Below are 21,522 nucleotides of genomic sequence, written 5' to 3'. Positions count from 1 at the left end.
TTGTGTCATAGTATTAAAGCTTTGAAGCAAGCATATTGATTAATGAGCTACGGACATGTGAAGTGAATTATCCAAATGTGAGGCGTTCTGAGGCGTGTGCAAGGTAAATGTAAGTGATTAAGCTTTTCATGACACCAGTGTTTTTGAAACTTTGATGCAATGCTAGCATAAACAAAACTATACTCGATACTTCTTGCGATACCACAACAAAAAAGATAATTCAAATACTTCCTGCGTTTTACTCGCATTTTTATCTGATGACCTATTTTCCAGAACCTTCCTGGTGCAATAACAGATCTTTGCCCTCATGGGTTACTGTGATTCCTTTCAGTAATACTCCTATGAGATATATTGCAATGGACTACCCACATTAACAATACTTTCATTTAATATTGCCTCTCGTCCTGTGTGTAAAAATGTTTTCTTTCATTCGCAGAGCAGTACTTATACGGTTTATGCAAATGTCTTTAAGTGTTTTCTAACCTTAATATGAACCCCTGATAACCTTTCATACAACAGTTACTATTGAACAGTGGTAATATTTCTTTTTCCATATTAAATGCTGGCTCTAATTTTGGAGTCTAACTAAAGTATGTAAGAAATGTAACGTCGCGTGCCTCATAGGCAAACTAGTATTGCTCAAATTATCAGTTAAACTATATCTATTCTTTCCTTCATTCATCTTCAACCGCTTGTCCCTGTCGGGGTCACGGGGGGCTGGAGCCGATCCCAGCTGATATCGGGCGTGAGGCGGGGTACACTCTGGACAGGACGCCAGTCTATCGCAGGGCACATAGAGACGCACAGAGACAGACAACCATTCACACCTACGGGTGATTTAGAGTCGTCAATTAACCTAACACCTGAACGTCTTTGGACTGTGGGAGGAAACCGGAGAACCGGGAGAAAACCCATGCAGACACGGGGAGAACATCTAAATTCGTAAAAATCACAACCGTTTATCCGTACAAAAGGCAGAATAGCACATATTTGGCTTGTCGACGTCGGGACAAAACCTGCCTGTCCTGTTGCCGTGTCATTGTGCATCTTTTGCTTGTGACTCTGCTGCTTCCTTGATTTCATTATCCACAGAAACAGAAGCGCTGGTAAAATAACAAGTATGTCTGCAGGGCTGTTCAGCTCCTGACCTGACATTAAGTAGCTTGCTTCTTATCACAATGACTCATGGGGGAAAGGGAGAGTCTTGGCAAAGCATGATGTGGGAACTCCAGAGCCTACAAGAGAGTTTCAATCTCGGCTTGTTCGGGTCGAGATTTGCATATTGATGAATTGGCCACGGTTTGCCAGAAACATTTGAATTGAATGCGCTTGTCAGTACACTTGTATTTCATGATAATGTTAAAGTTGATTCAGACAAATCCTTAAAATATTATAATTCCAGTCTGAAAGGTGTTTTTTTAAGGAAGGACCTTGATTTTTAAAACGACCACATTTACCTATGTGCTCTTTCCGTCTCCTCCTCCAGTTCATCTTGAAGAATTACGGAGAAAATCCCGACAACTACAACGAACAGCTGAAGAAACTGGAGACGCTGCGGCAGGTGGGTACGATGTGAAACGTCTCCTGACACAGCAGACACCTGTGAGCTGTCTGTCATTATATGGCTTCCCTTTAAATCCGCTAATGAACGTAGTGAAACTTAATTGTCTACCATCAACTCCTGTTTGATTTGATGTAGAACAAACAAGAAAACGTGTTCCCTGGTCAGGGATGTATAACAACTGCAAGTCAAAAAATAACAGACCCAAGCATCAAACCTACTATAATTATGGACTTCTTAGTTCTATGATTTCTTGTTCCTTAAACACGAAGATCACCAGCATAAGGCCACATGGGAACTTGACAGAAATGTTTTAATTTATTTCATATTTGAAAGATTCTTAATATTAAATGTTACCCGACAGTACCTGGTTTCTCTTGGTGTGTTGCCAGCTCTCCAGTATTTGGTGGTTGGGTAAATTGTTTAAATGACGTCCAAGTGTACTGTTTGGAGCCTTCTGGAGGATTTGGTTGGATCATGTGCACAAACACGCCCAGTTATTTTCCTTTTTCGGGGTTCAATAAAATCTCTCTCTCTGCCATACCTACAAATGTTTAAGTTTGAATGTTAAAGGCTGCAGCCGCTGGCAGCTGCGAACCACGCTTCAGTGTAATCGCACGGGGCAATAACAAGCTCAGATTGTTATTCTAAGTTTCTAGCTACATTATGGAAAGATGGAGACGTTGCTGTTCACCTGCCGTGCTTTAGTGTGTCGCTACTGATGCAGGTTAAAACAGTGACTTTAGCTAAAAGCATTAGCATACCTCCGCTCTGTCTCTAGCTCTTCACTCTTGGAACAGCCTTTTTCTGCAGGAAAATGGACTTTGGTAGCTTTGAGATTTCAGAAGGAGACTTCTCCTTTATTCCATAATGTATTCAGACACTTATATTTACAGTTTGAACCCGTCAGCGGCAAAAACAAGCCCTGTATTGGCCATACATTGGCGGAGCGCAGTTGCCCCATGCGACTGCATTGCAGCCTGTTTTGGGGCTGCAGGGCGCTCACTTAATATTGGACCGATTTCCAAAATAATGTTCCCATTAGTCACTTAGACACAAACAGGTGGGGAATAGGATCCAGGTTGACAAATATGAAAACGCCCCTCTAAGGTGGAAGGGAACCTGCGGTACATCCAGTGCTCCACAACTACAGTACCCACTCTGGAATAAGATGGAGTTTGAGTTGAGCTCATCAGTGATGATAATGTAATTGTGTGTTTTTTTTTTATTACCTGGGGGAAATACTAATGGCAGTTGAGTGGAGTGAAAGGTTCAATCTAACCACTAAGTGATATCCGCTGTGTCTTTCACACAGAGCTTGTGTGTGTGTGTGCGCATGTGTGCGCATGTGTGCGTGTGGTCAGGATTCAAGTCCAATTGACACCTAAGAATGAGCTTTTTGGAAACGGCAGGAAGACAAGGATGGATTCTGTACATTAAATTCTGAAACTGGACGCTCTTAAAGACAGATTATATGATGTAGTTAGGTCACAGTGTCTTTCTGTCACTGCAGTGGTGACGAACAGCTGATTAAACACATTCGAAACACAGGATGTTGTGTCTGTGTCACAGAGTGCAGTAAACGTGACGAGGGATTTCGAAGGATGCAGCACACTGAGGAAGTACTTTGGTCAGCTGCACTACCTCCAGAGCCGAGTGCCCATGGGAACGGGCCAGGAGGCCGCTGTACCCATCTCATGGTAGACACACAAACACACACACACACACACACACACACACACACACACACACACACACACACACACACACACACACACACACACACACACACACACACACACACACACACACACACACACACACACACACACAATCAATCTTATTTTAGTGTCACGCTTAGAAATTTCAGCTCACTGCTCTAAATCCTCACAACAGGAACATTTTACAAAAGAGTTGAATCCAGGCAATGATTCCCCGCTGCTTAGATGTTGTCAGCGTCCTTCTAATTTCTGGTTTTGTCGTAGCAGATCTGGTTATACGTTGAGGTCTTCCTGTTCAATTTCCCCTCCCTTGATACTGTAAATTTATTCGCTTATATTAACCTCTGAAAATCCACTCATATGGAACTTCTCTAATGTGATCTTCCTCCTTTTATGCAGCAACATTGTTTGTTTTTCCTGAAAAAAAAAATAATTTCTGTGATTTCTTGAGCGCACGTGTAAGATCACCTACAACTAGTGTGTCTCATTTTGTCGCTGTACAAAGTCATGTCACATATCCACGTTTATACACACTCAGCTTTGTAATATTTTAGTTGTACGCTCTGTGATATTCTCCTTTTTCTCCTTTGTTTGTGTGCAGGACGGAAATCTTCTCTGGAAAAACAGTCACCCACGATGACATCAGTTATGAGCAAGCCTGCATCCTCTACAATCTTGGTGAGTTAAGTCATTTAGCAATTTTAGTCTTGTTTAAAACTAGACCAGTTAAAAAAAAACGCAGCTGTACTTTCTCATTTTAACTAATTTACCTTTTGCAGACTAATAAAAATCAGGAAAACAGTTTCTTTTCTTCAAAAATAAGAATTAAAACTACCTAAACCTAAATAAATCCATTTAAGTTTAAAGCTGCGAGTTTGAGTTCTGCTTCAAGTAGTTGCTGAAGTTCTGACCTCTTCTGAATGTGAAACTCACCCTGTCCGTGGATTCTTCATAGGGGCACTGCACTCCATGTTGGGAGCCATGGATAACAGGGTATCTGAGGAGGTAAGACACACACACACACACACACACACACACACACACACACACACACACACACACACACACACACACACACACACACACACACACACACACACACACACACACACACACACACACACACACACACACACACACACACACACACACACACACACACACACCTATCATGCGTACACAGTCCCGCTGACTCTCTGCTCTCCGTCCAGGGGATGAAGGTGTCGTGTACGCACTTCCAGTGCTCGGCGGGGGCTTTCTCATACCTGAGGGACCATTTCAGCCACAACTTCAGCGTAGACATGAGCCACCAGATCCTGAACCTCAACATCAACCTTATGCTGGTATGTGACACACATGCAAATATACACAAATAGCAACACAGAAAATAAACATGTCCAATCCACTGTTGCGTCTGCCTCCCAGGGCCAGGCTCAGGAGTGTCTCCTGGAGAAGTCCATGTTGGACAACAGGAAGAGTTTCCTGGTCGCTCGCATCAGCGCTCAGGTCAACTTCCTACAATTAAATATGAATAGCATTTAATTAAAAATTCAAATATTAGAGTTAAATAAATGGCTGTGGTGCTGCAGGTGGTGGATTACTATAAAGAGGCCTGCAGGGCTCTGGAGAACTCAGAGACAGCGTCCATGCTGGGGAAGATCCAGAAGGACTGGAAGAAACTGGTTCAGATGAAGATCTACTACTTTGCTTCTATTGCACATGTGAGTCTAGGTGCAGTGAGAGTGTGTGTGGGAGAGTGTGTGTGAGTGAGAGTGATTCAGTGCATGTATGAACGTGTCTGTGTGTTGCCGTTTGATTATTTAATTAGTTATTTTTCTCCCGTTAACAGCTTCATATGGGAAAACAGGCCGAGGAGCAGCAGAAGTACGGAGAGCGGGTAGGACCACATTTCACTTGTAGGTTTTTTCCCCCCTCCACTGTCAGGGTGCTGTCGCTTTGTCCGGTTCAGAAACAGTCTCTCTGGTAAATTTGTGAGGAATCCATGCAAATTCAACCATTCCTTGCAGTAACTATTTAAAAGATATTTTTTCCCCTGCAAGAAAAACTGAAGGAAAGTTTGCATGCTGTTTTTTTCATATTTAAATAATTTAATTAACCACTTTTACAAGCCAGTGTCAATCTTTGTAACTACGATAGGGTGGGCTGTTGTATCTGCTCAGGTAGCTCTCACTCCCAAGCTGCGTGTCACACTCAACAAGATCACAATTTTCTCGCTAAGCAACGCAGAAGTACTCAGATGTTAGCAATCTTACTGATGCAGTCACAGTTGCTTTTCTTTCTGCCTATGTATATGTATGACTCAATGTCTTTAGTAAACGTTTTTGTTTAAACACTCACAATGACATTGGCCAGAAGTTCACTTTGTGTTTTTTCTCCTGTGGATAAAACACAAACTTTCTTATTCAAACATATAAGAAACATTATGTTAATTAAAATATTCGGTTTAACAAAAATACTCAACACCAAAAAAAAAGCAGAGAAAAAAAGAATAAAATGAATACAAAGTGAGCGTCATACCCTTTTATAACATGCACATCAGTGTACGAACACTTGCCGTGAGATCGTCTCAGCCAGTGTGTGTGTTTAAAAACTGTGTCACCGGAGACCAGGGATCGATCATTGAAACCCCGTTTTCCTCTCGCCTTACGTAAATGTTCTGTTTGCAACAGTTGGCGTACCTGCAGAGCTCCTTGGACAAGCTCTCTGAAGCCATCAAGCTGGCCAAGGTAGAATGGCACGAGCGACACGTGATTGGATGATTTTAGTGTCAATGTAACCTCAACACACACCAACTGTCCTTTGTCTTGTCTTGCTACAACCAGGGTCAACCTGACAGCGTGCAAGACGCCTTGAGATTCACCATGGACGTTATCGGGGGGAAGTGAGTAACACGATAATCTTCTGTTAAAAATACTGGTATTTTAATTTTGATCCCCACTTGTAGAAATATAAATGTCCAAATGTTTTTCCCTACAGGTTTAATTCAGCCAAAAAGGACAATGACTTCATCTATCATGAGACGGTTCCTTCTCTGGAGACTCTGGCCTCAGTCAAAGGTAACAGGACGACGCTTCAGTGTGTTCACATGCATACATACGCACACACACACACACACACACACACACACACACACACACACACACACACACACACACACACACACACACACACACACACACAGACACAGACACAGACACAGACACACACACACACACACGCACACACACGCACGCACAGTGGCGTTATTACCACACACATTTGCATATAGGTGTATTTATTTGTATGTATGCAGAGTGATATGAGCAGCCCCTTGTTTGTCCCTGCCTGTGTTTAACTGGGTGCACCAGTGTGTAACTCACAGGTTTCTCCAACATAAAACCTTGTTACCTGTATTATATTATGTTATAGATAATAAAGTGATTCTGATACAGTTTAGTGTCTCAGGAATAGTGTTTGGTAACAGTCACATTCACAGTTGCTGTCAGTGAAAGCTCAAGTTAATCACGGGTGACAGGTTTTAGAATTTGGTTGTTTGATTCTGGATTTGGTCTTTTTTGAGATTGTGTTTGTTGCATAGTTGGAATCAGGAGAAGGTGGCTGAGCAATATACTCTTTATGTGACTTAAGACTTAAACTAACAATTATTACGATTATCTATTAATCTGTTGATTGTGTTTATGATTTCATCCTTTATCGATTTGGTATTTAAATAGTCTGAAAATAATGGCAAACGCTCATCACATTTCTCAAATCCAAAATGGCAAGTTCAAGAGATGAACTGACTCCAGCCACCAGTCCACGCTCCATTCATGGCCCACACAGGGACTCGAATCGGCAACCCTCCGGTTCCCAGCCAAGTCACCTATGGACTGAGCTACTGCTACATGCTACTACCATGAAACTTTCCCAGTTAATTTCGTACATTAAGACAAATTTGATGAAAGATATACACGTGTGTGTGTATATTACTGTGTCAGTAAAACCAGCTGCCCTGTGCCCTCCTAGGTGCCCCACTGGTGAAAGCTCTCCCAGTCAACCCCACAGACCCCAGTGTTACTGGACCAGACCTGTTTGCCAAGTTGGTGCCAATGGCTGCCCACGAGGCCTCTTCCCTGTACAGGTAGGCACCTCCAGCGGAAGTTGGAGATGAATATTTCATACATAAAGAGATAAAGAGAGTTTACTCATGTCTGTGGGTCTGTTTTTCCAGTGAGGAGAAGGCCAAGCTGCTGAGGGACATCATTATCAAGATCGAGAGCAAGAATGAAACACTAGAGTAAGTGTGTGTGTCTGTGTGTGCGTGTCTGTGTGTCTGTGTGTGTATAAAGAGCTTCTCTGCAAAAACAAAGCTAAAATTTGTGACCTTTTAATGTTATTTTGCAATAAATTGTGGTAATATTTAAAATTGCAAGTCAGCCTCTGTTCTGTTAGGCAGGAAGATGATTGCGTGTGTTACTTTCCCCTGAATTTAGTCTGAGAGGAAAACTTTGAACTTCTGACATGATGTGTAACTATTTGTAAAGTGCAAGTTATGGATCTACTGTATTACTTTCATAAGAATCAAACCTAAGTGTTGACATTGTATCTTTATTTAAATAATGATTATTTTAATGGTGAGAGTTGTCAGAGAGAATGGTTGCCCCCTCTCTCTAAATAACATGTCACAAACAATCTTTAATCTAAATCTCCATAAATAAGAATAGCAGAAGACATTTACTGCAAGAATTCATAGTTTTTTAAGATTTGTGTGACATTTTTATGGCTGTTTGACTCTCACAGATGCCTAAAATTATTAGTGATATACTGAAAGCTATATATATATATATATATATATATATATATATATATATATATATATATATATATATATATATATATATATATATATATTTTTTTTTTTTTTTTTTTTTTACTGACACTGTCTCTGTGTCAGTGGGCTGACTGGTCTTGTTTCCTCCTGCAGGCAGTTCATGGACTCCCTGGGCTTGGAGCCGGAGTCGGTGGACAACCTGGACATGTACAGCCACATCCCTCCGGTCCTGATGGAGAAGTGTGCTGCTCTCAGTGTCCGACCTGACACTGTCAAGAGCCTCATCCAGTCAATGCAGGGTCAGTGGCCACACACACACACACAGATACTAAGACTACTAATGCTTAGCAATGTCAATAAAGTTACATCTTGATTTTGACTTTGTCTGTATTTATGACACAATTATCCCTGTAGTTTATAAACACAAACTTTTCTTGCTTGTAACTGTTAGTAAGTGCCCTCATGTTTGCACCCATACTGTGTACTTTGCAAAGCGTGCATTAAAACATTCAAACAAGCCCAGTTTCTTGCCAAAATGGCTGAAAAACTTTTTCTATATCTTGTTTTTTTGTGTTTAATAAGCGTTAATAATACCTGTTGCATTCCTTGCCACATTAGGTCTCTCAGGCGTCTTCACTGATGTGGAGTCTTCACTCAAGGAGATCAGAGACGTCCTAGAGGCAGACGAGGTCGGCGAGCGAGCCCTCCAGGAGGTCGGTGGCCCCGCTTCAGGTGAGGCGCACCCAGCAGCACAGGCCCAGGCTCTGGCCGAGATCCGCAGGGACCTGGAGAAGTACATGGAAGCTCATGAGAAGGCCAGTTTCACCAACACGGAGCTCCACCGGGCCATGAACCTGCACATCAGCAACCTGCGTCTGCTGGGGGGGCCACTGGACAGTCTGAAAGAGGCCCTGCCCCGGCCCCAGCTCAGCGAAGGTGAGGGTGTGTTTGATGGTGACAGTTTGTGTACGTGTGTGGGCGATAATTCAATATGATCATTTATCGTCTGTGAGAAGTACTGTGATGAAATCGTATATCGTGATATACTGATATACAATAACATCATCTGAATTGATGAAAACAAGCTCATACTGACTCAAATTTCCCTGAAATCAGATGTGCAATATTGTGAAGGAATATAATTTGAAGACCGTGGTTTTGTTACACTATTTGTGTGCATGCATAGTCAGTGTATTGGTATATTTTTTTCTCTATAATTTCACTTAGTTACAAAAATAGTCTTCACCATGTGGTTATTTCATATAGACTTTTATTTATTGAACTACTGGAAAACATACAAAATCGTGAGATAAAATGTTATCCAGATATGAAACTACCTATATTGGGGTAGAAGAATTAAGTCCATATCGTCCAGCCCTAGTTTGGCATAATGTGTTTACATCAGACTAAATTAGTTGAATGAAAGTCTTAAGGCCTTTACACACATTTATTTGTGATGAATAAACAACGAAAACAGTTAAGCAGTGTAAGGCTTTTATTGTGAAAGGCAAGAACGGAAGGAGTGGATGTGGTACGTGCTGCCTTTGTCAAGGTTGAAAGGTTTGCCATCTGAAATGAGACTAAATATCTTCCGTGTTGTTTTATAATCATCATGCATTAAAAATCTCAGTAATCGACCTTGTTCCAGAAAAAAAGTCACGCTGAATTCTATCTTATTATATTGTTATGTAACCGTCTGTGTGTGCTTGAATGCAGAGGAAGTGGCAGGGCTGCAGTGTATGAAGCGTATCCTGGGGAAGGTGCAGGAAATGAGGGAGCAGAGAAGCACTTTGGAGAAACAGCTCCGCGACCTAATCCAGCAGGACGATATCACCTCCACCCTTGTCACCACAGAAAGGGCAGACATGAAGGTGAGTGGCTGCTCATTCCCTGAAGTCCACATAATACATTCAAGGAAGAGTCTGCGTAATTAAATCGCCTCTAGACCTAAGACAGCTAACCAACCTGTGTCCCTCCAGCGTATATTTGAGGAGCAGCTGAAGAAGTACGAGCAGGTGAAGGTGTACATTGACCAGAACTTGGCAGCTCAGGAGAACATCCTGAAGGCTCTGACTGAGGCCAACGTCCAGTATGCCTCAGTCCGTAAAGGCCTGAGCCAGACCGAGCAGCAGTGGAACGGCACCGTCCAGGGACTGGTGGGCTCGTACGAAGCCTACGAGGACCTGATAAAGAAGTCCCAAGAGGGGAAGGAGTTCTACGAAGACCTGGAGGCCAAAGCATCGCGTCTGCTGGAGAGAGCCAAGACCCTATGTCAGACTAGGGCAGAGGAGAGGAAGCCCACCTTGGAAAAGTAAAGCAGACATTGAAACAATTAAGTTTTAGGAGTGAGACTTTTGTCAATTTTGAAATCTGAAGTACAAGAAACCTGTATATTGAGTTATGGTAGATTGCTATCATAGTGAAGCATAAGTTTGTACAGTCACTACCTTGCAGAAGTAATAGGGGGATACACACTCTTTTAGTCTGATAGAGAATGTATCCTCTCTCTATAATGCCCAAATCGAACCCTTTCATTTTATCATTTTATATTTTTTTCTTTGACTTCCCTTTGGTGAAATATCGATGTTAAAAACCTGATTTTCATGTTGTTCTCCTGCTCTCTGTGTTTGTCTCCTCCTCAGAGAGACCCAGAAGAAGCCCCCAGCACGGCCTACAGCAGCTAAGCCCTCCTTTATACCCAAGGCTTCAGACGTCGACTCTGCCTGCTCAAGCATGGAGGATGCCGAGTTGGCCCAGCTTAGTGCAGCCATCTTGGCCCTGGGGGGTGACCTACCTGACGAGCTCCGCAGCCTCCCCCCTGACCTTCCTTCCCATCCCACCACTGCAGCTCGTCTGCCCGGGCACGAAGCCTTCATCCCCCCTGCTGCTATCCTGGGCGGCAGCAGCTCTCTGCCCTGGCCTGGTGCTCCAGCTGCTGGTCTTCCTCGCTTCCCTGCCAACTTGCCTCCTCCAGAGCTCCTGGCACGAATAGCTCAGTTTCCTACTTCTGGGCCTCTGCCACGTGGACCCCTCCCTCAGATGACTCCACAGATGCCTCCACAGTTGCCAAGCCAGGGAGCTGTGTCAGGTTATCGGCCACCCCCTCCTCATGCCCCCCAACCTGGCCTTGTAGCCCCTGCCCAAGTTCGGCCCTCGACCACTACCGTGGATAGCATCCAAGCCCCCATCCCCAGCTACGCCCCTACACCACACCACCCTATCCCAGTAGCCTCTACTGGCTACACTGTACCTCCACAGATGGGGGCCTACCCTCAGTTTATGCCCAGACCGGGAATGCCCATTCAAGGCCCACCCCAACCACAGAAGCAGCAGTACCCGCAGCACATTGGGCATCCACTGCCTCAGGGGTACCAGACTGGACCGAGGGCTGTCCCTGGTCCTCAGCCTCCTCTTCAGGGCCAGCAATCCTACCCACATGTATATATGCCCCCTCAGCCTGGTGTTCCTCCACATTACCAGCAAGCTTTCCCAGGTCATCTGCAGCCACATCAACAAAATGGTTATCAGCCCCAGCCTCAGATACCCCAGGGCTACCAGACTCCACGGGGCTATGTACCCCAGCAGCACCCTCAGATGATGCCAGGCACCATGCCACGGCTGCCTCAGGGCCAGATGCCACCTCAAACCGTACATCCACACATACCCCCAACTTCTCAGCCTGCATCTCAGCCCTACCTGCCACATCCCCACCAACAGATCCCTCCTGGAATCCCTCACCAACACATGTTGCCACAACAGCAACAAATCTCAATGCCCCCTAACACCCAGCAGATTCCCCCCCACCCACAGATGCAGGTACCAGGTGGTCCCAGAGCACAAATGCCCCCCACAAGTCAGCCAGTGCCTCCTGTCTCACAGAACTACATGCCCCCCAGTAGCCAGCCCATTCACCCCAACCTGCACCCACAGATGCCTCCAGCTTCACAACCTCATATGGTCCCTTGTCCTCAGGTCCACCTGCCAAGGGGCCCTATGACACAGATGCCCCCCAGTTCACTACCCCCACAACATCACCCCCATCCTGGACAGCCTCCTGTACCAAACATGCCCCAGCAGCCCATGCGGATGCCCAGCCAGCCCCAGGTTCAGCCCCCTCATTCTGGGGGAGTGTGCTACCCTGGAGGGGCTCTGATGATGCCTCAGCAGCCCCTGGCACCTCAGCCTGCAGCTCCCCAACAACCTCCGGCTCCTCTTCCCATGACCCATCCACAGCCCCCTACTATGTACCCTTCAGCCCCAGGAGCTAATGTGCCTCCAAGTGCCCCCCAGCAACCCACTGCCATGGGCCCACATGGTCCACATATTCCCCCTGCTCAGCACATGATCCAGCCCTCTCCTGGAGGTCCTTCGGTGGCTCAACCACCCAACGCTGTCCCTCCTTCCCCTTCACCCTCCCCATCTTCATCTCCCTCTCCAGGTCCTACCTCTCTGAGTCTGAACCCTCAGCAGAGAGCCACAGCAGCCCCCACCCCTGGAGGTACAGCTCCACCCTCTCTACCCTCTCCCTCCGCTGTCTCTCCCTCCACATCACTGATTCAGCGCCAGAACTCGAGCACAGACGATCTCCTCTCCTCGAGCCCAGAAAGCCAACCTGGAGGCACCAAGGCCCCCACCAACGTCCTCCAACCTACCAAAGCTGACCCTCAGGACGGGGAACGTCGCAAAAAGAGCTCCCAGGGAGTTCTCCTAATCCAGGGCGACCCATACCAAGCTCCAGAGCGTGTCGCCAGTCTTCACGGTGAACTGGAACGTTACAGAGCCCAGGTGGATTCCCTGGAGCACCCCTCGGAGAATGAGGGCGGCCTGTCGGTGTTGGACGCCCGCTGGAAAGAGCTACAGGACCAGCAGGAGAAGGACGCCCGCCAACTCTCGATCGCCATCGCCCGCTGCTACACCATGAAGAACCGGCACCAGGACGTCATGCCCTATGACCTCAACCGCGTTGTGCTGCAATCAGGCAAAGATGACTACATCAACGCAAGCTATGTGGAAGACCTGTCGGCGTACTGCCCGCGCCTTATTGCCACACAGGCTCCGCTCACCGGCACAGCTGCAGACTTCTGGCTGATGGTGTATGAGCAGAAGGTGTCACTGGTGGTCATGCTGGTTTCAGAGCAGGAGCTGGAAAAGGTAATGGCTTTAGTTGAGTTTGCACTGTGTGTTAATATGGAAGTGAATAAAACAACATATGGTGTGTAGCTGCAGAAAATTCATATTGATTTATAGAAACACTTAACCTTTTATTATTTTTTATTAATTTTTAAGGAGTTCAGTTCCTTTTCTTTCTCAAAAAATATATTTTTTTGTTGTAAACATCTCCTATAGAGACCCACTGTATATTTAGTTTCTTCACAACTGTTCTGTTGTCGCCCTCTGTTTATCTTACCGTTGTGTTCTCGATCTCTCCCAGGGAAAGGTTGTGCGCTACTTCCCAACGGAGCGTGGGCAGCAGCTCTCTCAGGGACCAATCACACTCAGCCTAACCACGCAGAAGACAACGCCGACTCACGTGGAGCGCATGATCAGCCTGCAGTACCGCGACCAAAGTCTGAAGCGCACCGTCGTCCATCTCCAGTTCACCTCCTGGCCTGAGCTGTGAGTCGTTTGTGTTTCGACTAGTTTCTGGCTCTCATCGTGTGTGGAGTTTGTCGTTGAGATTTATTATTCGTAATTTCTTCTTATTTCTCATCAGGGGTCTTCCTGACAGCAAGAGCAACCTGCTGCGATTCATCCAGGAGGTTCATGGACACTACCTCCACCAGAGGCCCTTACACACACCTGTCGTGGTGCACTGCAGGTGAGTGTGCGCCATGGTTTGTTAAAAATCTCTGTGTGCATTCAGGATAGCTGAATGATGCTTAACTTTTATATTTACTACATTGCTCTAGTTGCCTGCATAATAAAAAAATATGACATGAAAGAGAATAAATGATCTCATGTTGCAGATATGATCAAATGGGTCCCTAAGCTGTGTCCGTCTAATGAAACGTTATTTCCTATAAATCCAGTTAGAAAGTGTACAATAATGAGTTGTGATGAGTGTTTCAGTCTCACTGCTGTGATCTAGTTCAATGAAATATTAAGGCTGCAGCTGATCCTCCTGTGTGAGTTCCTTAGACACCTGGTCTCAACCCTGCTGTGTTCTTTTCACTCGTTCATAAAAAACGCTATTTCCCGATTAAAAAAAACACAATAAGCTCTAATCTCCAACACAGAAGTGCTTTAATTGTTATTTTTGATGCCGCTAGTAGCTTCACAGAATTAAACCGAATTCTTGTAAAACATTGTTTTCCATTAGTAATGTTTTTTTTACTTGTTTATAGCATACATTTTTTATTTTGCCTTTAATTAACTTGGACAGCCTCAATGAGAATAAAACAACAACAAAAAAAAAAGCAAATAAAGGGTGTTCGGGCAAATAACAGAAGCCTGATAACAAAATGTCAAAATCCAAATTAAACATACACAATTATGAATAAAAAAAACTAAGATAAGCGTTTATTAATCCCCAGAGGGAAATGTTGTTGCAGCCCTAGGACATAAATAATTACAGATAAATAGAGAAAGTAAAAAAAGAACAAAAAGGTATATACAATAAAAAAATAGAAACTACACAAGCGCAATTAAAGACAGAAGCACAAGGCAAAAGTGCCAGTGGTGTGACGTGATTAGTAGCAGCAAAGTGTTGTGTATCTCCTGAAAATCACCTTGAACAGTTTATAAATGATGTTGTTATAGTTCATCTGTGGAATCACTTCCTTGATCCACAGTCATGTGAGCTCCTCAGTGGTGTGGGGAGGGTTTGTTGCTTATCTGTACTCTGTCTTCTCTGTCTCAGCTCGGGCGTGGGACGCACCGGCGCCTTCTGTCTGCTGTACGCTGCGCTGCAGGAGCTGGAGGCAGGAAACGGGATCCCAAACCTTCCACTGCTGGTGAAGAAGATGAGACAACAGAGGAAGAACATGCTACAGGAGAAGGTCAGACACACTGAGCACCGAAGCTGTGTTTGGGCATCTGAGCTGCAGTAGGCGGGGTTTTACAGGTGGTTGTTGTTTAGGACTTCATCACCCACATGTAATTCAGCTTGACATCAGCAGACCGCACTCCTAGGACAAACATTTCTGGCTTTAAAAGTGCTATAAAATTAGCAGGATACACATAGAAAATACATATTTAGTGCATGGACCGGTGACTAAACCTCAGAATGAATAGACGTTCACATATTTTAATATCTGTCTGTCTCCAGCTCCATCTGAAGTTCTGCTACGAGGCCGTGTTGAAGCACGCCGAGCAGGTCCTCCAGAGACACGGCATCACTACCGCCACCTGCAGCAAGAACGCCAACTCTGCAGCCACAAAGGTTCGACACACTCAAGGCCAAAACTCAACCCAGTCGCGCTACACGGTAAAAGGGTCACACTGGCTCTGGAGGTTTGGGACCCCCCAGCCTCTGAGCCCAGAAGGAGTGACTGTCCATGCCCAATGTGATCCGTCTACTCTCAGAAACTTTCAAGGCCTTGATTCTTTTTTTCTCAAATTCAAACAGCCTCTACATGCATGTTGTTAATCACAGTTACAGGTAAAAGGGTAGGATACGGATACACTTAAGTTATCAGTAACCTGGTACTTTATTTGCCAGTGTGTCATTGGGTTTGAGTGCAGCAACAATAATTATCGTTATTGATTTATTCATTATTTTCACGTTAATTGATTCATTATTTTGTCCATTAGAAAATTATGGATTTGGTTGATCTGACTTTTTAGTGTTGTTTTCATAGACTCTATATAAAGATGGGCAGCGTCTCCACTGCCTCCATCGGTACAAAAGTGAAGCCAAAACATCCCACACGCGGGCGCCTCCGTGTTGTAAGTGTGCGCAGTAGTGACGGGTGGTGGAGTCGCATCACAAACACCTGCCCGACCAATGGTGCGTGAGTTGATCACAGCCGTTAGTCATGACGTTCCACCCTGTTTGGACAAAAATCAGTGTGAATAAAAAACAACCCACAGTCACAGAAACCACATTATTGGAGGCGCACTTTTTAGTTTTGACCCATCTGCTAACATGGAGGGGTGGGACCTATACTGCAGCCAGCCACCAGGGGGCGATCCAGATGTTTTGGCTTATTTTTTATCCTTCTTTACATATGGTCTATGGTTCTAATGAACACATCTTTTAATCAAAATATCAACCGTGGTAAAGAAGTAGAGTGCAATCAGTGTTCCTTTAGTTAACTCTCTGACTCGTATTCCCCGGTAGCTCCAGTCTGTTAAATGATTCTCACTTTAGTTTTAATGTTGTATTTATCTTTTGTTCACCTGTTCCAAAGGAGTTCTACGAGTTCTGGTCTGACGAGGTACTCCTACTTATTTTTAGTAGAGCTATCACCGAGCAGTAATTATTAGTTATAAATAGAGTTATTATTTTTAATTAGAGGCACTTTATTTTCTCTTTGATCCGAACGTTTCTCTCTTTTCTGAACCTTCCATCTGCAGCCTTACTCGAGACAAGAGTCCCAGCAGGATATCGTCCTCGGCGGTGACATGCCTATCAGCTCCATCCAAGCCACCATCGCCAAGCTCAGCATCCGGCCGCCCAGCGCCACGGACCCAGCCATGGAGGCCCCTTACGGTCTGGAGGAGCAGGTCGCCACTATCTTTCCTGGCCTCGACTCGCTGGGTGACGTCCAGTCACTCCAGAATCTCTGTCCCCCCATAGATCCCCAGCCGCCCGCCTCTTTCAGCCCGCCTCTCACATCCCCTACTCACTCTTCACCGCCCCCCAACGGCCTGGATGCTATCTCCCCATCCTCGCCTGCAGCGGTCAACCACCAGCCGGTCCCAGAGGCTCCGGTCAGCGTCAGCCCGCCTCCTGCGTCCTCTGCTCCGGCTCCTTCGTCGCTGGAGCTGCTGGCCGCACTAACGCCTGAGGCCTTCTCCATGGAGGGAGGGGGCAAAGGGAGGCAGCGGGTGACCAAGCAGAGCTTCATGCAGCCAGCCGAGGGTCAGGGGATCCACGGGACTCGAGAGGTGGAAGGCGACGACCCGCTGAGTAGCCTGGACCCACTCTGGAGCCTCGGCAAGCGCTGAGACGAGCCAGCGGGTCTCTACCTTTCTTTTACTTTACCACCAGGCCTGTAGCTCTTTCTAATCCTGCTTTTAAGAAATCAAAAAACACACCGAATCCTGAGAGTGAGACATTTAAGCGGTGTTTTACCAAGACGTGCCTGGTGGCAGACGGTAGGGGTTCAGTTTTGAAGTTTGCTTTAGGTGGGGTGATACCTGAGACAAACTCGTTTCTCTTTCCATCACCGGAGGCTACTGGGACCAGATCACTATGCACTCGTCCGTATTCCTTCTGTCGCTCTTTGCTGCTTTTCTTTCTATGTTTGTGATTTCTGGATGTTCTGCACTTCCAGCACCAGATCTGGGCCCAAATAAATCCCAGCATGCACTCCACTTTCATAGCCCCTCCCCTTTTCACAGGGTGTGACGGTGTTCGGCTGCTCCCTTCTGCGCTGGTCTGCGATCGTTTTAATGACTGGAATAACTGATGCGTGGAGCTGCAGGCAGGCCAGAGGAGCCGGGCGGAGCTGTAACACCTGTAACTCAATCAGTGCAGTATAGCTCAGTCGTCACGGTAACACAGCAGCGTACAAATCGGCACGTCTTAACAAGCTGTTATTATTTTTCTTCATCTGTAACTCTGTAAATATCTTAAATAAAGTTAGACTATTCCAGATGTTCTCACTAATCATTCATTACTGTAAAAAGTATTAAATAAACCCAGTAGACAGACAACCGTTGTGGTATCAAAGCCTCTTTATTTGAAAATTAGTACAAAGTCTCGCACTTTTTTTTGTGTTACAAAATAGTAAATAAGTAACTTCCACTACTACAGCCCGCGTAGATTGTAGCCAGCCAACGAAGGGAGGAGGCTCGAGGAGCAGACCTGGGGATTTAAAGACGTTACTGTTAGAGATCTTTTCTGCCACAGCTGTGATTTTCCTGACAGCTGTCTAAACACCGAGACATGAAATGATACAGAATTGATTTCTACTTGTTTTGGCAGCCAGTGGATGAGCCATCTTGGACTACAGAGCGTTAAATATCTGCCATTATTGTGAGGATGCAGCCACAGGAATTGTTCCTTTTTTCTGCTTTAACAGCTCAAAGGAAAACAGGATATCGTGGCTGCAAACAGACTTTTCATATGGAGCACTGACAGCCGGATGAATGAACGCCACAAGATGAAAAGGTATGTTTGAAGCAACGATCAGGAGCACGGATTACTAAAATAACCTGGGCTGGACCCTATTTCATTAGCCTACAAAGTACTGTTGAGCATGGATTGTTACAAAGTCCATACGTGATGAAGCGAAACATTCAAAAGAAGCTGCGGTTCATTTGAAATTGCCACGCCAACCTTCCCTCTTCCTCAGAGTCAGTAAAGAAGTAGTTTGATATCTTGGGAAATACTTTTATTGGCTTTCTGGTCGAAAGTTAGATGAGACGATTGATACCACTCTTCTATCTGTCTGTTAAATAAAATTACAGCCAGCCGCAGATTAGCTTAGTTCAGCACAAAGACCGGACCCCGGAGAACAGCGATCCTGCCTCAGTCACCAGCTTAACACGTCATATCTTTGTTTGTACCACAAGTCACAGTTTTCCAAGGGATTATGTGCTGCGGTTTGTCTTTGATGCGACCAGTATCACAATAAAGGATTCTTTGTTTCTTATTAACCCGTCCTGCACACAGTCCAGAGTCACTGAAATCATACCAACATGTTTTTAATGTTGTCATTGATAGAAAATCTGATTGTAGATCTATTTTTTTTATAGTTTCGATACAAGTGAAAGTATGATTAACCGCGATTGTATCGTTTGAAACAGGTGGAATTGAAACCGTATCAGAACTTCTGCGTTAAAGTTGCTGGTAGCTCAATTTTGTTAGCATCAGGCAAAAGCAGGGTAGCAGTTTCCCCAGTCTTTGTGTCGACCTAACCAAATGAAAGTTAACCGTGGTATCGTTCATTTCATTCAACTCGGTCAAAAAGCAAACGACGACGAGCACATTTCCCAAAACATTCAACTTTTGCTTTGAATCAAATTCACATTGCTAGAAAAACAAAACAAAAAAAAATCTAAAAACTACATCTTCCCCGTTCCTAAAGCTTTCTCGACTACAGTTAAACGACAGAAAACAAGCTAATAAATTAACAGGTTACAAAGCAAATCAGGTCACGAGTCCGTCAGTCTTAGCAGATAGTGACACTGAAGATCGACGGTTTGTCATAAACCACCGTTTCCAGCTGTTTGCGTTGTGCAGAGCTACTTGCAGAAAGGATTCAGTACAACACCAGTGTATTCTTTGGCGCCGCCCACTGAACTTAAAACCGACCCGGGTCGTATCAGAGCTTTGAAGCAACATGATGGTTAGAACCAGCACGATGTTCCTGTGCAACAGCTCCCCCAGACATAGATCAACAAGCACCGCATGATACAAATCTGAAAAATGTGTCTAATAGTGTCTAAGATGTAAAAACATCCGGTCCTACGTAGTTTCAGATGTTAGGCTAATGAATTAATCATCAAGCAGCAGAGCCTGTGTAAATATTGTTATTCATTATTAATTTATTCATTCAGGCATAAAACAGCCAAGTTCTTAAAAGAGACACCGAGTCTAAACGATGAGTGCCGCTGGATAAATGATCTGTTTATTTGTTGCCTCTCTTCTGACTGTCTGCAGAAAAAACGGCTTTAAGACAAACTCCACTGAAGTTTGCGTGAGCGCCGTGGCAACGAGACGAGCCGTGAAACCCCGCGTTGGACGTAGAACAATAGATTGTTGTTGTTTGTGGCCGAAATGAATATCCAGTTTGAAGTGAACCACTTACAGTAAACGGTGATTAAAAACAAATCTCTAAAGGGCACAATTTATAAAAAAGTACAACAGCCAATGTAAACATGTCAGCTAAAGACAGCCTGTGCAGAACTAAGTCAGTGTCGTCATCCAAAATTCAAGCCGTTTGCAAAATGGAGGTCGCCTGATGGTGTAGCACGCGTACGCAGAGGCCCCCTCGTACAGCATCAGCCCCTGGGCTCCATAACAACAAACGCTTCAGTGTTTCCAGTTCAATATTACAAATGGATTTATAACCGCAGCCCCGACCCCGCCAGACAATCACCATCTTACATTTATGCCGTTATCTCCACATTGTTATATTCTCGTTTAAGAGCCGGGATTAGCCATTCATAAACAGACTGTTATTAAAAAAATGCATCACTAATAAATAATAGATTTATACATATAAAAACAGCCCCCTATGGAGGTTTACTTTATACAGTAATCATCATTTCTCCCTCACACACACACACACTTAATTATTTCTTGTTCTCAGCAGTGTTTTGCCATAAAAAGGGCCTACATTCATTCATACGGTCACCAACACACACACACACACACACACACGCCTAGAACTGCAGAGCTCGCTGTGGCTGCACTTCGCTGTCGAGCGAAAGAGGCAGCAGGAATATTAAAAAATAAGGAGACAAGTTTTATCTTCCTCTCTGGGCAGGTGGGGGGTCACAGTGAAGCCCCACCCTTAAAAGCAGCATAGAGGGCCGAGCCACAAATCAAACACGCGTTAAAAAAAAAAAGCACAAACTGGTGACGGGTGGATCCGCTTCAACCTCGCGCCCCTCGTAAATGTCTACAGTTCTGTACAGAGGGTGTGTCAGTCGCCCTCCTCGCAGCAGGTTGCACAATCAGTCCTCAAGTTTTATCCTCGTTACATCCAAGCTTGTACTTAAAAAACGTCAACAAAAAAAAGAGTCTTGTGTGCACGTGGGAACTGACCGAAAGATCACGTCTCCTTCGGGTGTCGGAAAACAAAAAAAAGCAACAAAAACCCCCCCAGGGAAAGTCAATGTGATGAAGGGGAAGAGGATGTTCTGAGTGCATGTTTTTGTTCCCACTGATATCAACGACTAATGTCCGTCCATCCGTCTCTCCTCAGTCTAGTTTCTCCAGCACGGAGGGGACGTACACCAGGCTGAGCTCGCTGCCAAAGTCGCAGATGATGGCGGCGTTGTCGAGCACCAGCAGCTGCCGGACGCCCTGGCCGTCGCTGCTCTGGCCCAGGTAGACTGTCTGCAGCAGGTCGCCGAAGTTCAGGTCCCAAAAGGAGACGCAGCCCTGGCCTCCCGTCACTAGAAGAGACTCGGAGATCACCCCGAGACTGGCCCCGCATCCCACCTCCTGTTGAGGAGGGAGGGAGGGAGGGAGGGATGGAGGGAGAGAGGAAGAGAGAGAGAGAGAGAGAGGTTGGGTTGACTCACCAGAATAGTAGATTCTTCTTTGGTGAAGGGCGGCAAATATAAGA

At 45.2% G+C, this 21,522-nt stretch overlaps 2 protein-coding genes across 3 annotated transcripts in view; one reads left to right on the top strand and one right to left on the bottom strand.

Moving 5' to 3' along the window:
• ptpn23a (protein tyrosine phosphatase, non-receptor type 23, a) overlaps window positions 1–17,968 on the top strand; it is a 19,722-nt gene extending 1,754 nt beyond the window's left edge. Inside the window, exons 2-24 of one of the 2 annotated variants that reach the window (XM_083918148.1) lie at window positions 1,487–1,561; window positions 3,134–3,261; window positions 3,884–3,960; window positions 4,238–4,287; window positions 4,494–4,625; window positions 4,708–4,788; window positions 4,872–5,003; window positions 5,132–5,179; window positions 5,973–6,029; window positions 6,126–6,184; window positions 6,280–6,359; window positions 7,309–7,423; window positions 7,514–7,579; window positions 8,267–8,412; window positions 8,732–9,049; window positions 9,830–9,984; window positions 10,093–10,424; window positions 10,756–13,264; window positions 13,545–13,729; window positions 13,827–13,931; window positions 14,973–15,111; window positions 15,381–15,494; window positions 16,631–17,968. In XM_083918148.1, coding sequence (XP_083774274.1) covers window positions 1,487–1,561; window positions 3,134–3,261; window positions 3,884–3,960; window positions 4,238–4,287; window positions 4,494–4,625; window positions 4,708–4,788; window positions 4,872–5,003; window positions 5,132–5,179; window positions 5,973–6,029; window positions 6,126–6,184; window positions 6,280–6,359; window positions 7,309–7,423; window positions 7,514–7,579; window positions 8,267–8,412; window positions 8,732–9,049; window positions 9,830–9,984; window positions 10,093–10,424; window positions 10,756–13,264; window positions 13,545–13,729; window positions 13,827–13,931; window positions 14,973–15,111; window positions 15,381–15,494; window positions 16,631–17,224 — 5,697 coding nt within the window. In that variant the 3' untranslated portion in view covers window positions 17,225–17,968. Of the gene's footprint in view, window positions 1–1,486; window positions 1,562–3,112; window positions 3,262–3,883; window positions 3,961–4,237; window positions 4,288–4,493; window positions 4,626–4,707; window positions 4,789–4,871; window positions 5,004–5,131; window positions 5,180–5,972; window positions 6,030–6,125; window positions 6,185–6,279; window positions 6,360–7,308; window positions 7,424–7,513; window positions 7,580–8,266; window positions 8,413–8,731; window positions 9,050–9,829; window positions 9,985–10,092; window positions 10,425–10,755; window positions 13,265–13,544; window positions 13,730–13,826; window positions 13,932–14,972; window positions 15,112–15,380; window positions 15,495–16,630 lie in introns of both variants that reach the window. The other variant, XM_083918147.1, reaches the window with a different exon arrangement.
• The window catches only part of scap (SREBF chaperone), a 37,190-nt gene continuing 33,629 nt past the window's right edge, over window positions 17,962–21,522 (bottom strand). The window contains exon 23 of the mRNA XM_083918149.1: window positions 17,962–21,398. Coding sequence (XP_083774275.1) covers window positions 21,153–21,398 — 246 coding nt within the window. The 3' untranslated portion in view covers window positions 17,962–21,152. The remainder of the gene's footprint in view (window positions 21,399–21,522) is intronic.

This window comes from Echiichthys vipera (genome assembly GCF_963691815.1).
Source record: "Echiichthys vipera genome assembly, chromosome: 8".
NCBI classification, from domain to species: Eukaryota; Metazoa; Chordata; class Actinopteri; order Perciformes; family Trachinidae; genus Echiichthys; species Echiichthys vipera.
This window is presented reverse-complemented; position numbering and strand designations above follow the sequence as displayed.